The sequence below is a fragment of the Xenopus laevis genome, chromosome 6L (assembly GCF_017654675.1).
Source record: "Xenopus laevis strain J_2021 chromosome 6L, Xenopus_laevis_v10.1, whole genome shotgun sequence".
Taxonomy (NCBI): Eukaryota; Metazoa; Chordata; class Amphibia; order Anura; family Pipidae; genus Xenopus; species Xenopus laevis.
In genome coordinates this window covers 82,501,469-82,518,135 of record NC_054381.1, presented here as the reverse complement: position 1 = coordinate 82,518,135, position 16,667 = coordinate 82,501,469, and the positions used below count along the sequence as shown (strand labels likewise).

General features: G+C 37.4%; 1 protein-coding gene across 2 annotated transcripts in view; it reads left to right on the top strand.

The window, feature by feature from the left end:
• The window catches only part of LOC108705572 (cadherin-18-like), a 385,765-nt gene that overhangs the window by 307,151 nt on the left and 61,947 nt on the right, over nt 1-16,667 (top strand). For both annotated transcript variants that reach the window (XM_041566239.1, XM_041566240.1), the window contains exon 7: nt 10,230-10,483. In XM_041566239.1, coding sequence (XP_041422173.1) covers nt 10,230-10,483 — 254 coding nt within the window. The remainder of the gene's footprint in view (nt 1-10,229; nt 10,484-16,667) is intronic.

Here is a 16,667-nt window from a genome sequence, read left to right as displayed (position 1 = left end):
GTTTTGGACTCCAGTCCTTAAGAGGGATATAAATGAGCTGGAGAGAGTGCAGAGACGTGCAACTAAATTGGTTAGAGGGACGGAAGACTTAAATTATGAGGGTAGACTGTCAAGGTTGGGGTTGTTTTCTCTGGAAAAAAGGCGCTTGCGAGGGGACATGATTACACTTTACAAGTACATTAGAGGACATTATAGACAAATAGCAGGGGACCTTTTTACCCATAAAGTGGATCACCGTACCAGAGGCCACCCCTTTAGACTAGAAGAAAAGAACTTTCATTTGAAGCAACGTAGGGGGTTCTTCACAGTCAGGACAGTGAGGTTGTGGAATGCACTGCCGGGTGATGTTGTGATGGCTGATTCAGTTAATGCCTTTAAGAATGGCTTGGATGATTTTTTGGACAGACATAATATTAAAGGCTATTGTGATACTAAACTCTATAGTTAATATAGGTATGGGTATATAGAATTTTAATTAAAAGTAGGGAGGGGTGTGTGTATGGATGCTGGGTTTTCATTTGGAGGGGTTGAACTTGATGGACTTTGTCTTTTTTCAACCCAATTTAACTATGTAACTAACTATGTAACTATGTAACATGAAGAGGATAGGTCCAGCTTGATAGTGTCTTATAAAGGTTTGAGCTAATAAGTGTAAAACAATTAATTGGGAATAATTTACTGTATTTAGATTTAGATAAACACCTATGGGATTATAAAAAAATCTATGTTTTAGTAAATACCTTCCAAGTTAAATATTTAGTAAAATAAAAATATTTAGTAAATATTTTTTTTAAAATGTAAAAAATTATAATTTAGTATGCTGTCATATTTAAACAGATATAGCTATCTATGTCTTCAACACCCCCTTTTTTTTACTTAAAAAAACCTTTTTCATTAGAAGATAAGGCAAGGTGGGCTTCTGCAGCAAAGGCATGGTTACTTGAAGAGGATAGGTCCAGCTTTATAGTGTCTTATAAAGGTTTGAGCCAAAAACCATGAAGCCACTTCACAGATCTGTGGTGTTGGAACTTCCGCTGCAGCCCCTCCAGGAAGACGAAACAGCCCTAGTAGAGTGAGCCTTGAGACCCTCTGGAGCTAGGTTGCCTTGTTCTTGATGTGCTTTGGAAATGCACAAGGACATCCATCTGCTTATGGTTGAAGTAGCAGCAGCTTGACCCTTCCTGCTCGCCCGCTGGGACAACTAATAGCCTGTCACACTTCCTGAAAGAGCCTGATACTTCTAAATATTGTTTTAGGCAACGTACGCCGGCTTCTGTCATGCAGAAAAGAGATGTAATCTGGATCCAAAGAGAGGGCCTGCAACTCTCCTACTCTGCAAGCCAAAGTTATAGTCAATAAGAACAAAGTCTTGAGCGTAAGGTACCAATGGGAAATCAACTCCAAAGGTTCAAATGAAAGCATGGACAAGGATTTAGCAAATAAAGGAAGACTCTAGGCAGTAGGTGATTTTATCACTGGAGCCCGAACTTTGAGAGTAGCTTTAAAGAATCTAAGAACAGTTGGATCTGCCTACCAGGATCTCTCTGACAGAGCTGAAAGGGCAGAGGCATGAACTTTCAGGGTTCTGAATTGCAAGCCTTTGTCTAGACCTGCCTGAAGGAATCCCAGGACTTGCGGGAGAGTGTCTTCTTCGCATGAATATCCATTTTTAGTGTGCCAACACTGAAAAGCTTCCCAAACTCTGTAGTAAGTTGATGAAGTAGAAGGCTTCCTAGCCTTGAGCAAGGTGTCTATGACAACTTGAAGAAGACCTAAACTTGGCAGTCTCTTGTGCTCAACCTCCAAGCATGTAGGGATAAGGCCAGGGGAAACCCCGATGCCGCTTCCCGATCCACGTTTAAAAGTTTAGCGTTGGAAATTTGGCTCTTAAAGTTACAGGAGGTGGCTTTTTGTCGACCCTTGTAACTGGCCGTTCACTGCCTCCTGAGGCAAGGTGCTCACCTTGCCTCATGGCAGGAACGGCCTTGGATAAGGCTGCTGGATTCAGGTGAAAAAGAGGTTCTTGGCTCAGCAGATCTTTCCTCCTCGGAAGGTGCCAAGGAGGCACTGTCACCAGTTTGAGAAGCTAGGGGTACCACGACCTGCGTGGCCAGTTTGGTGCAATCACGATCAATTTGCTCTTGTCCTGGATGAGCTTCTGAAGGACTTTCAGGATAAGTGGCAACAGAAGAAAAGCATAGGTCAGTATGAAGGACCAAGTCAGAAGCAGAGCATCTGACCATCTTGCTGTTGGACAAAACTTCCTCGAAAAGAAAACTGGAGATCGATTTCCAGAAATCCATACCTCCCTATGAGCATGTGAAATACTTCCTGGTTCAGAGACCATTTGTGACTTGAAATGCTTTAGTGGCTGAGGAAGTCTGCCTTCCACACAGGTCTTTCTCCACCCAGTGAATGATGGGCTGGACTTCCTGAAGGAGAGCCTTGCTCCTGGTACCCCCCTTGTCTCCTGACATAGGCCACAGTCGTGGTGTTGTCTATCAGGAGCTTGACTGCGAACCCCATTCAGTTCTTCGGCAAAAGCGAACAGAGCTAATTTCACCACCCTTCTCTCCAGGATGTTTGAAGGCACTTTTATCTGACGTGTAGGCCATTTTCCCTGTACCCACTGTGTAACCAATCTGGCCCCCAGCTCCAGGTTGAGACATCTGTGATCACCACCTTCCATTGAGGTTGGGACAAAGGAAAACCTTCTGCTAGATTTCAATCTGAGATCCACCAGCTGAGTGAGTTATTTAAGAGGCAAGAGAGATGAATTAATTGTTCCCAGTTTCTCTCTTCTTTGTTCCACTGGTCCAGGAACAAATGTTGGGCCGGCCTCATGTGCCACCGTGCCCACTGGAATGGTTGATGCCATTGTACCCAATAACGAAATCAGTTCCCTGGCTGGAACTTGGTCCCTTGTCAAGAAACTTAAGGCTGAACTGATGAGAACTGCAGTCTTCTGAGTGGGCAGAGATACCATGTCTTCTTTGGTGTTGAACCAAGCCCCTAGATAAGTCAGGGACTGGGATGTAAATAATTGACATTTCTACCAATTTATAAGCCACCCATGGGATTCTAGGAAGCTGATGACATCACGATGCCTGAACAGGGTTTCCTTCTTGCCTTCTGACAGGAGGATGTCATCCAGGTAGTGCCATATGGAAATTCCTTCTAGCCTGAGGGCTACAATCAAGGTGACCAGGATTTTTGAAAACACTCTCGGAGCGGTGGCCAGGCACTGGAACTGGAAGTGCCTTCTTGCAACAGCAAATTGAAGGAAGCGCTGGTGCTGGGTCGCCACTAGGACATGCAGGTAGGCATCCCTTAGGTCTATAGACCCCGGGAGTACTGTGAAATGATTGAGAAGATGGACTCCATTTTGAATGTGTGCATCCTCAAGTACTTGTTGACCAGCTTTAAATCTAGAATGGGTCTCCAACCGCCTGAACTTTTTTTGACCAGGAACAGTACTGAGTAAAAACCCCTCTTCTGCTCTGCCGCTGGTACCAGAATCATAACCTCCTTGTCTATCATCCATTGCAAGTCATGATCCAAAGCCTCCCTTTTTTCCCCTTTGCTGGGGTAAGAAGCGGTGACAAAATGGCCTTCTGCTGGCATGGAAAGAAACTCTAGGGATATCCTCTTGTCAGGATGTCTAACACCCATTTGTCTGAGATGATGGATAGCCATCTCCATAGGAAACCTGTCAGCCTGGCTCCAACCTTCCCTTTTTTGGACCTATAGTCAGTTAGAGTTCTTGGTGGCCTGGGAAGGCAGCTTGACCTTTCCTCCCAGAAAAGGGCCTGAAACCTTCTCCTGTTGACCTGAGTTAATTTCTGGCCTGTCATGGGTCTTTTTGAGCCCCAAAAAAATAGAGGATTTAAAGTGTGTAGACCTCTGCTTTCTCTTGGGGAAGAAATAAGCTTTTTCCCCCTGAAGCCTTTGCTATGACATCATCCAATTTTGACCCGAAGAGGTCACAAACTTTGGATGAGACATTTGCAGCCCAAGATCTGAGCCAAAGAGCACAGCCCGCCGCCACTGAAAATGCCATGGAATGAGCCGCCAGTCTGGTGAAATCGACAGCACCTTCAGAGATGAAACCTGCAGCCAGGTTTAGCTCTGCTAAACTGGAGGAGATCTCCTTCTTGTCTACTCCTTCTGTCAATTCCATCTATCCAAAAAGACATGGCTTTTGCCACCGCAATAAGAGCCACTGACGGCTTGCATGCTGACCCTGCTACCAGCAGGGAGACAAACAGGCGGTGCCGGAAGAGAAGAGCACACTTCCGGTTGCATCGCCTAACTTGCCCTCAAACAATATGGCCACTGCGCCTTCCGGAAGACGCTGATGAAACTTAGCCAGCGAAAAATCGTGAGATCCAGAGAGCGCATTCGTCACATCAAAGCCCTTAACCAAAATGGCCACCGCACCTCTCGGGTGCTTGTCCCTTCGATACTGCCTATGGCAGACGCGAGAAACCGCTCTTGTCTGAGGAAGCAGACCCAAGGAAAGGAAAGAAAAAGGAAAGAAAAAGGAAAGAAAAAGGAAAGAAAAAGGAAAAGGATTCCTTGTGTCACAGGCAACTTTAAGAGTCACCTACATGACATGTAACCGGGGATCCTGGGGCAACCACAAGATATCCATGGGTCTGCCCCCCCCCCCCCAGAATGCCTGCCAATCCCTACCTTCACAAGAAAGGGAGGAAGGCGAAAGCACTCTGCCGACATTCAACAAAGGAAGCTTACAACTACCCAGGGAAACTGAACCAAATTAGGATGGACCCTCTGGTCAGTCTATGCAAGGACAGAAGGAAAAAAGACAAGGTAGGTGGGCTCTGGAGGATCATTTATTTGATTTTGGGAGGGAGGGAGGGACGGTCTGGTCTATGGCAGGGATGGGAGCAGCCTCCTGGTTGTGGCCAGGAGAAATAATTATTTATTATTAACATTTCATTGTTTTAGTAGCCTAAAGTATGGTGTTCAATACTGAAAATAGACACAAAATACCAGATAGCTTAGGTCCCAAGCATTACAAGTTGCTGGAGAACCAGCCCATTAACCAACTGGGAATTGAACAGGAGCTAGCAAGCAGGGAGGCATTGTTGATGAAAACATGAACCTCAGGCAGAATTGCTGTTTTAGCCTATGGGGGACCTCCTAGAACCCATTTGGAGTCAATTGGTGGACTTTTTGAAAAATCAAAGGTTTTTTGGGGGGAAAAACTTTGATTCGAATTCGATCGAATGTGCTATTACTTCGATTCGTATGATTATAATTTGGCCGAATATGTACCTATTCGATAAAAAACTAACCTATTCTGCCAAAAAAACTTCAACTTCATTTTAATTGGTCTTTTTGAATTAGAATTTGAAGTTCTTCAAATTCGAAATTCAACCCTTGATAAATATGGCCCATAGAAAAGGAAATCCGGGGGCAGGAAAATAAATTAATCAGAAATGAGTTGCTGGATGAGTTTATCATATGTTTACTTAAAGGATTCTCTATTAGTGATGTGCAAATCGAACCCATTTTGCTTTGCCAAAAATTAGTGAAATTGAAAAAATTCACCAAAATGCATTGAACTTTATGGGTGTCAACTTTTTTTGTAGCACAACAATTTTTTTCACCCATTGAAGTCTATGGTAATCATTGTTGCAGTGAAACTCAGTGAAAAATTTTGTTCATCGCTATTCTCTATTGCTCAGGAATTTGTTTTTTGGGATGTATTACTAAAAGTAAATACAACAATCTTTCAATCCTTACTTGGATTGTCCAGCCTTGCCATATGTAATAAAAGTCACAAAGATTACCCAGGTGCAGTAACACATACAGTAGGAGTCTATTTGTCATGCTGTGTAAAGAGTGAAACATTACCGGTGATGTTGCTCATAACCACCAATCAGATCTTTGCTTGCTTCTTTTCAAACTGTTGAAGTTTAATTGCTGACTGGTTGCTCTGAACAACATCACCTGTAATGTTTCACTACACTTTTTACACAGCATTATAAATAGGCCCTTTAGTATACTTTTAATAAAATGACCAGTAAATGCTATCTGCTGATTGGCTGTTCTTGGTGATAAGGGCTGTAGCAAAACATTGCACCTTTTATTACCTAAACCCCCATTACTTTTTCTATCCCAAGGTAGGATGCTAGGGTTTGTTAAACTTGCTCTCAAAATATTCTGCAGATGGCTCTTAACACCTTGTTGAAGAGAAAATATGTTTTTCATAGTAGACTAACCCAAACTAACTTTACTAATTAAGTAGAGTCAGATTTTGTGTTTAAGATTGAATTGGGCAAATATTTGTCTCAGCTATCATGTTACAAGGTACAATGTATGTTTTACAAGGTATATGTGGGATTATGATATACAATCATTTCACATCTATCGATGAACAAGGATTTTTTAAATGTTTTGTGTTTTTTTTAGTTAAAATGGAAAGAACATGTATTATAGGAACTAAGCCATATTTACTTTTTAAAACAACACATGACACTGACAGTGAAATTATACAGCACTTCAACAATAAGGGTCCTATTTATCATGCAGTGTAATACATTGGAGGAAATCATCACAGGTGAGACTGCTCATAGCAGCCAATGAAATCTCTGCTTTTATTTTCTAACTTGTCTGTTGAAATCTAATTGCTATAGGCAAAATCACCTATGGTTTTTGTCTCCAATATTTTACACAGCATGATAAATAGGCTCTTCAGTGTTTATGCACAAGGCAACATAAAGAGTGCAAATGCTTCACCACATAAACATCACAATCAATGCAAAATAAATTAAGTTATATGAAGGCAAATAAATGTGTATTATAAATGTCCTTGTAGAGTATAATGAATAAATGGTGCAAACTATTATTTCCCACAGGAAAGAAATATAACTAACAGTCCTTTTCTTTAACAAAAATACGATTGTAACTTTATTTTTTGCTTTAAGATATATGCAAAAAAATGTTGTCATTTATTCCGTCTACCAAGTTTATTATCTTTGATCAGATTTTACAGTGCTATATTATTTGGAGTTATGATATCATAACTATCATTTTACAACATAGTTAAAATGGGAATAGCAATTTCTACAAGTGGCAATAAATATTTTTTGTTCTAAAATTTGATGAAATAATCAGGGAATGACCATATATGATTTTGATGGAGTTTCTTAGGGATACAGAAATATGCAGTAACATTTTTGTACTGCTTTTGCATTTTTAAAATAAGCTTATGTACAAACCACTGCTACATAATGTATATATACTCGAAATTGTGGGTACAAAAACTCAATTTTTTTGAGTTTTTTCCACTCGAAAAAATTGAGTTTTTACCCAAAATTTAGAGTTTTGACTGAAAATTACACTCAAAAATTTTTACGGGTATTCTCAAATTTTACGGGTAAAAATCGATGTAACCTTTGTTTACTCAACATGTTAGTAGTCTGATTTTCCACTGCTTGTGTACATTAAGGGGCCCATTTACTTAGCTTGAGTGAAGGAATAAAATAAATAAAACTTTGAATTTGGAATGATTTTTTGTGTTTCTTGATTTACAGACAAATAAAAATTTTTCACTGTTTTGTTTTTCTGTTAATTAATATCTTTTATTCAAATTAATTATTTATAAAGAGTGTAATATTTTCCTTTTTTAACAGAAAACAGAACTTAGATATTTGCTACCCCTATTAATGAAGGTAAAATAGATATTAGAGTCTACACATTAGCTTTTTGTAAGTGGAATTCATTACAATACCAGTTAAGTGATTTTTTTTAAACAGAGTGGCATAAAAAAAGGTAAATGCTAATAATAACATCTATGGTATAATTACTTTTGACAAATATTAAGTGGCGCATATACATGTTTATTAGAAGAACCTGGGGATAATGTAATAACCAATGATGTATTTGCTGCTCATAAACAATCAGGTGTTTGCTTTCAATACATGTTACTTGCTGGTTGAAAATATATATCCCTAATGCCAGTTCGTTTACCAGAAAAAAATGCACTGCATAATTTCTGTATCATGTTCTTATTAGTGATGAGCAGATCTATTTGCAAGCCATGGATTCGCTGCAAAAGTCTGCATTTCACCATCTGCATTTTTTTTTGCAAAAATCCACAGTAAAAAATTTGCTGCAACAAAAAAGTTGCCATAAAAAAAGCCCATTGACTTTGATATTGGACAAAAAAGCAGCAGAGACAAAAAAAGTCAGCACAAGAATAAATGCCCATTGACTTTAATGCATTTGAGGTGAGAATTTTTTTTTTTGTCACCCACTGACTTCAATGCGTTTTGCAATTTTTTTTTCGGCATTTTGAGAACTTATATGCTGTTTCGCAATTTTCAAGTGAAACAAAAAGGGACACATTTGTTCATGTCTAGTTCTTAAACATGAACTTGATACTGCCATTAGAAAAGTGTTACTTACCTGAAAATTATGTTAAACAATATAGGAAAATCTTGTTAAACATTATAGGAAACTCAGAAAAAGGCAAAAAAGCCCAGGTGCTGCCACAAAAAAGTAATATCAGCACAAAGAACACAGAGCACTCATGGGACTTAATTTATGTGCAAAGCTTTAATGGTGTAACAGAGGATCTTGATATTGCAACGCTGATCACTATTACTACTTTGAAGGTTCAAGATGTTTCTCATGTCTTGACACTATCGGGAAATTTGCTCAAGGCCAAATTTTTGCTTCAGAAAGCTCCACTGCGCAACTTCGTTAAGCATTCATTTGCAGACGAACGCTGGCAAAGTTTCCCAGTAAAAATTTGTCAGCGCGACCATTTCTAAGCAACCTTTTGCTATTGTTACTTTCTTCCTAGCAAAACTTCTTTAACACACTTATGCTTAGGTCATCTAAATAGGGTGGGTACATATAGGTCAACTCGAAAACTTACTTGAAGCCGGCACAGCACGTATAAATGTTAAACGTGCCTGGGTGCAAAATGCAAACAATAAGATAACTGTCCCAAATAAGGCATGCTCTCACAGGTCTTATCCAAGGTGCAAAAATGGTGTTTATTCAGTAAAGAACTACTAATGTTTTGGCTAGCCCTCTATCCTTTCTCAAACTTTGATGCTAATAATAACAACCATGGTATAATTACTTTTTACAGATATGAAAGTGGTGCATATACATGTTTATTAGAAATATTTATATATATTTAAGTTATATTTATATATATATAAACAAACTACTGGATAGGTGCACTCAGAAAACAATGGAAATGCCTAGGTGCTGGAACATATATCAATATCCATAGAGCAAAGAAATCCGAACTCATACAGTAAGTCTTTTGTGATGAAAGAAAAAAATGGGTTTATTCAACGTTTCGCCTCTTAGACTCGAAGAGCCGAAATGTTGAATAAACCCATTTTTTTCATCACAAAAGACATATGAGTGTGGATTTCTTTGCTCTATATATATATATATATCTTTATGTCTTTATTAGAAATGTAGGTGAAATTGCTTGAAGTGGCCACTTATTAAAAATGTCCACAGAAGCAAAATAAAGACAAAAGAGATCCTCTATTGTCCTAGACATGAGCTCACCCTAAACAAAATCACTTTAAAATATGAAATACGCCGGCTTTTTGACTTGTTTTTATGACTTTTCGTCATACAGGATATGACGAAGCAGACTCTGGTTAAAAGAGTAACGTAGTGAAAATAGTGATGAATTTACAGAGTAACAATTGTTCACCTGAGCAAAAATTTGCCTTGTCAAAAGGGGCGAAACTTCGTTAGCGCTGACCCTCTTTTGCTAGCAAATTGTTCTCTACGCCTTTAAGTAAACTGCCAGTGTCCCTGCAGGGTGTCTTTTTTGGCAAATTTTCGCTAGCGGGGACCACTTTGCCATTCTTTTTTGCTTGTCGTTCACATGTGTGCACATGGGTTACCATGGTTACAGTAGCCTTTTGGGTTAGGATCACTGTGTTTGGGTATTTAGGTGTTTGGTAGGGTGGTGATCTGGTGGTTTGTCCTTGGAGGAAGAACAAAGTTTGTGCTTGAAATGTTGGAACTTTTGTAAATAAACCACTTTTTTGTAGTTTAAAATATATATATCTATCTACTGGAAGAATGCATCACTCACATCAAAACAAAGTTTTTGATTGCCTGGATGCAGGGCCACATGATTTGATAGGCAGAGAACATACAATGTTGAAACTGTACCAAAAGTAATTTGTATGATTGATTGTTTTGTCTTTTAGCCTTTGAACTTTGAGAAAAAGAAGTTATACACTCTTAACATAGAAGGAGTGAATACCCACTTGGATTTCCGTTTTTCTCATCTGGGACCCTTTAAAGATTCAACAATGCTAAAAGTCAATGTAGGAGATGTAGATGAGCCTCCATTGTTCACGTTGCCTTTCTATGAGATGGAGGTTTATGAGAATGCAAAAGTTGGAACTGTAGTGGGAACAGTGACTGCACATGATCCAGACAGTGCTAACAGTCTAGTAAGGTAAGTCAATGTTGAATGAAAACTTAATTCATTCATCAGCCATCATACTGTTAATAACATGTTCTTTGGTATAGTGGATGTGCAGTATCATGGTATATTGCAGGAGAGAATGACTGCAGTTCAGATATGAGTATTATGTTTCCTAGTATAAGATGGATTGTTTTGCTGTACTCTTTTAAATCATTCCATGTCTAAAGTCTAATTAAAAACCAAACTTAAAAGGATTCTGTCATGATTTTTATGGTGTAGTTTTTATGTAGTTGTATTGGTGTGTAGGCAGCCATCTTAGGTCATTTTGCCTGGTCATGTGCTTTCAGAAAGAGCCAATACTGCACTATGGAACCGCTTTCTGACAGGCTATTGTTTCTCCTACTCAATGTAACTGAAGAAGTCGCAGTGGGACATGAATTTTTACTACTGAGTGATGTTCTTATATCTGCCAGGGAGCTGTTATCTGTGTACCTTCCCATTGTTCTGCTGATGGGTGGGAAGGGAGGGGGTGATATCACTCCAACATGCAGTGCAACATTAAAGAGTGACTGAAGTTTATCAGAGCACAAGTCACATGACTGGAGGCACCAGGGAAACTGACAATATGTCTAGCCCCATAAAAAAATCTTTTTGCTCTTTTGAAAAACTTATTTCAGTGCAGAAGTCTGCTGGAGCAGCACTATTATCTGATGAGTTTTGGAAAAAACTTGTATTCCCATGACAATATACCTTTGAAACAATGTCTGTTTTAATTTTGCTTTGCGTCACTTATAAATCTAAGCTTGTGATTAGAATATACAGTTTGACATTTTTATATTTTTCCATTATAGGAGAATGTAATATGATAAGGTAACATAAAATGCTTAGTTTGATTGGACAAAAAACATCATGTTGGGAAGAAATTGTTCCTTCAAACGTTATGCAAAACAAAATACTGTACACATTTTAAAGTTACTAGAATCAGAAAAGAAATGCTTTTATATGTTATACTGTCTTTACTCATAAGTGGATTTAGGTTGTGCAAATCCGATTTGGGTTAATTAGGTTTACATGGCTAATATGTTATATAAAGAAAATATTTTTTTATGATGGACTAGAAGGGATCACCAGAAATTAGTTGAAATGATTGTAACGACAGCATTGAACTGAATACTGTTCCTCAACTATTGTAAAGGGGACAATAGTGCTTGCCACTTAATAGTTGCAGGTGGCATTGCAATGAGGATGTGACCAAATAGAGACAACTATCCAATAGAATATTTCTTGCTACTTTCAAGATTTTTTAAGGCCTATCCATTTGAAAAAGCCTGCATTTTACACCATTTCTGGTTACTATTTAAAACTTTCAAGTAAAGGTATAAAAGGTTTAATTACAGCAACATTCAAGATGCAGTACAATAAAAATTCACAGGGCAGGGCAAATTATCAAAATCTGAGATCATGGAAAAAAAATCTGTGTTCAATTTTTTTGTGTGGAAAAAAGTTGCATGCCTGCGTAAATCACGTTCATTTTCAATGAGGCTGAAAAACTTTGAATGTTTTAAAATAAATTAAGAAAAAATAAAAAAGCCTGTGTTATACACCATTTCTGGTTACTATTTAAAACTTCCAAGTAAAGATCTAACAGGTTTAATTGCAGTACCATTCAAGATGCAGTACAATTAAAATTCACATGGGCAGGGCAATTTATCAAAATCTGAGATCAAAAAAGTGACAATATAGTCAATTTAAATTTTTTGTGTAGAAAAAAGTTGCATGCCAGCAAAAATGAGGCTGAAAAATGTAAATGTTTTAAAATAAATATGTGTTTTTTCATTTTATAACTTTTTGTTCGATTTTTTAAAAAAAATCAAGATACAGTGACGACAGGGTACATTAACATAAAAAGTCTTTGTTTGTTGTACAAGGTCTTTGGCTAAAGAGTCATGTATCTGTTTCACATTATCATCTATAGAAATCCTTAGTATTCATACGTAGCAATGAGTGAAATGTTTCGCGAAGTTTCACTGCAAAAATGATGCCCATAGACTCTAACGGGAGAAAAAAATGTTGCGCGTCAAAAAATTTACGCCCATAGACTTTAATGCATATCACCAAATTTTTGCTGTTTCGTTAATTTTTGGAGAAAAGGAATGGGTCAGATTTGCCCATCACTATTAAGAGTAATTTAATCAAATATCAACTTACAAGTAAAAAAAACATATAAAATCATTCCTTTCCAGGAGGTATATGTGATGAGTGGTTACAAATTTCCAAGTACCCAGGGAAGTTGTAGGAACAAGGATTGGGTGTGAACATGTGTGGGGGCCCTCCCCTGTATCAATGTTTTCTGATGACACAAAACTTTGCAATTTATTAAGATTCCTACTGATTGCTGATTGATTAATCAAAAGTATCAATTAAAAGATTTAAAAACGTTCCATTTCTTTCTGCTTATTTGAATATGCAAAAAGTAATTTTATTGCTCATAGCTAAGATTAGATCTCTGCAACTAGTGATGGGTGAATTTGCACCGTTTCGCTGAAAAATTAGCGAATTCCCCACAAAATTTGCAAAACGGCGAAAAATTTATGAAACAACGCCGGCGTCCATTTTTTTGACGGCTATGCCCATTTTTTACGCCGGTGTCCATTTTTTTTGACGATGGCGACAATTTTTTTTGACGCTGTCGAACTTTCAATTGGTAGAAATATGTGGCGGTGTGTGCCAGATGCTTGAACTCTCTGTATTCTCAGTTTTTGACCTTCATGCTATTTAATAAGCTGGCTATTGTATCTGCTCAATGGAGAATGCATAATAAAGTTATTGATACTATTTTCATGATACATTATATTTAATTGCTTATTTCACTGCCACAATCATAAAATGTAGCTATGACACTTTGGCTGTGTACAGTCTCTTTCTCTCATACTCATTAAGAAGACTATGAATTGGCAGTAACTTGGATTGGGCAAAAATAAACTCAGTAATGATATGCTGCAAGCACAGCTTCCCTTACACATATATAAACCCCTTCAGATTCAGGCTATGTGAGTTTGTATGATTATAAAAATTCCATTTCAGTTTGCGAGAAACCCTCTGATACCTAACTGCTGCCAGGTCTTATAGTCAATAATTCTAAGAGCAACCACAAATGTAGATAAAAGATTTACCAAACTTTTTCGAGTTTATTAAAAAAAACTAGAAAAAACTTAAAAAGGCCCACTGACTTTAATACATTGTCTTTGATAGTCTGAAAAAGTTGCTGCAATAAAAGCCTATTAACTTCAATGCATTTGGCGCAAAAAAGGACATTTTCTCCAATATATTTTGCACAAAATTGTGATGGATGAAAGTGCTTTTATGCTTAAATTCTGGAGAAAATTCTGCATCAAGGATAAAAAATACATCCATTTGCATGAGAAAATGACATTGCACCATTTGTTATGATCATACATGAGGCTTTTGTGTCTTACAAAGTAAATCTAGATTTAAAGCAGACTTCTCATGTTTGGTGCGTTTAAATGTGGTAATTGACTACCTTTAGGCACTTTTTTCTGCTTTAATATGTACAATTCATGTAAGTCAACTGGCTTAGGCTTCATTTGAAAAGGGTGTAACCATTAACCTGTAAAAATCAAGATAATTTGCTTTGCTGAGACAGATTGCCTTTATCACTTTTGTCAAAGGTAACGAGTACACAGTGATTTGAAAGTGGCGGCAGTATATATGAGCAGGGCCGGGCCAGGTGCCCCAGGCAACCCGGCCGACCCCATCACCCTCTCCACAGCACGCGTTAACATGAACATGCTCATGCATGCATGTACGTGAGCGCACGCATGCACTGACCAGCAGGATCACCCGTCCTCACCACTCGCAAACCAGCAAAACTAGCCAGACTTTGCAGACCGGACAGGGGTAGGCAGCGGTGAAAGTTACACCCCTGGTGCCCCCTAAGTTTTGCGCCCTAAGCACATGCCTGCTCTGCCTACCCCTAGTTCCAGCCCTCTACTGTATATGTGTGTCTCTGTCAATGAGAACTGCAAGCTTGTTTCTTCAGAAACAACCATTGCTTTTTCCTTTTTAGAAATAAATACAAAACGTGTATAAATGTCATGGTGTCAAATCCTGTAACCTACAGCTTTATGGAATGTTCTCAGATTCTTTATTTTGGCTTAATGAAAACCTCAGCTTTGTTCCTTTGTATTATTTTGGGTGTGCAGCTATACAAAATGTGTTTTTTTTTTAATAGAAGAATGGAATATTTAAGACCTTTAGCAATGTCTTGGGTCTGTCTTTTAAGGTTGTGAACATATTCATTTTTAAGATGAATCAAATACATTGTGTGCAATAGAAAGCTTTGTGCTTGTCTACAATTATTTCATCCTGTTCTCATGTGCAAGAATTACTCTTCATATTTTATTTATTTTCAAGGTTTAATTATTTGTACAAATCAAGGGCAGTTTACTGTAGCCATATACAGTAGCCCTGTATTCCATTTAGTGAGAAAAAGAAACTCAATAAATCAACAAACCTGTTGTAAATTTTTCTTGACAAATTTTAGATGTTAGAGCCTACATTGTGATACAAGGAAATATTCAGATGTAGGGGCTGATTTATCAAAGGACAAATGTTAGAGTTTTTTTTACCTTAAATGAACTTGAATGACCTCAAATGACATTGAAACTCAAATAGTAGCTTGTTTAAGAAAAAACATAAAAGTTTAAAACTCAAATAAATATTACCAATCCAAAAACTTGAATCAAATTAGACTAAACTCAAATCAAGTTTTTCTCTGAAAAAAACTCAAATGTCAGGAAGGTTATTATCATCTTCAAATTGGTCACTGGACCTCTGCCATTGACTTCTACATGAACACGGCAGGTTTTAAGTGGCGAATAGTCAAATTAGAGTTGTTCCCAGGGTCTAGGTATGATAAATCTCAAATTCAAATTCTAGTTTGGGTTATTCCCAACTGAAATTTGTGAGTTTTGACCAAAAATCCAACTCAAAAATTTGAATTTACAATTCAAACTATAAATAAATATGCCCCTTAATGTATTACCACATTATATTTCATGGCCTTAACATAATGTAACATAACATAATTTTCCACATAATGTTATGAATTTACCTAGAATTAGATATTAGGAATTAGACAGATACCTGTAGATTACCTTAGATAGTTTGATGACCCGTGCATACAGCAGTTTTCAAACAATTCTGCAGATTCTTGACTTAACTATAATCAGTGCTTTGACCAAACCAGGAGTATGCAGTACATTTAGCTTTTTTGTTCTTGAACAACTTGAATGTTACTTTTATCTGTATTTTGTATAACTGTCCTGCGCAAAGATTATCTTTCTTCCAAGATCCACATTTGTAGCAAACTGAAAAGTTATTTTGCAGTTGTTTTACTTGCAATTTGAATTCATGGGAGCAAACCCAACAGTTGGAAAAAACAAAGCATCTCTTATGTGTTTTGTGGTTACATGCCACTTCATCAGAAACAAATGCTTCTTATAAATCCACCCTATTTACTCAACATCTGCCCCACCCATCAAAAATCTCATAGATGTAGAATTAAGTCAAATAAATTAAGGTAATACAAATAAATTAATGCACACTCATAATATTAATGTAAAACCATTATTATACAGACATTATTACCATAATAATAACACCCTTAGTCCCAATTACAACTGAGTTTCCATTCCTGGTTGAGATTACCTTAATTTTAATTTTATAAAGTTTTTCATCTATAATCCACCAGGCCTCACAAGCCCTACATTCTCACTTTCTGACATGGAAACCTGTTCTATGACTTGGAAGTGGCATTCGTGTTATCATCATGAATCTGAATCACAGAGTTTCTTAACGTCCATTGAAACTGTAACTTTTACACTATGTCTTTCAGTATGTTGCCACATACCACTTCTATACCAAAGGGAATATTTAAACTTCATTTGCTCTGTTTTTAAGCAAAATACTTAACAAAATTACTTTGCTGCACAGTGCTGACAAAACATAACATTCAATCATCCATTGACCTTTGTAAAGTATATCAAATTAATATTGTCCAATTCATCTGAGAACATTAATAGCTTATCTGCCTTGTGTGTTTACATAACCAAATTATGGTTCCAATAGGAAAGTCCTATTATTGTAAAAGTGTTTGTAAGAACATTAGTTAAACTAAATGTTTTCTGAGTAC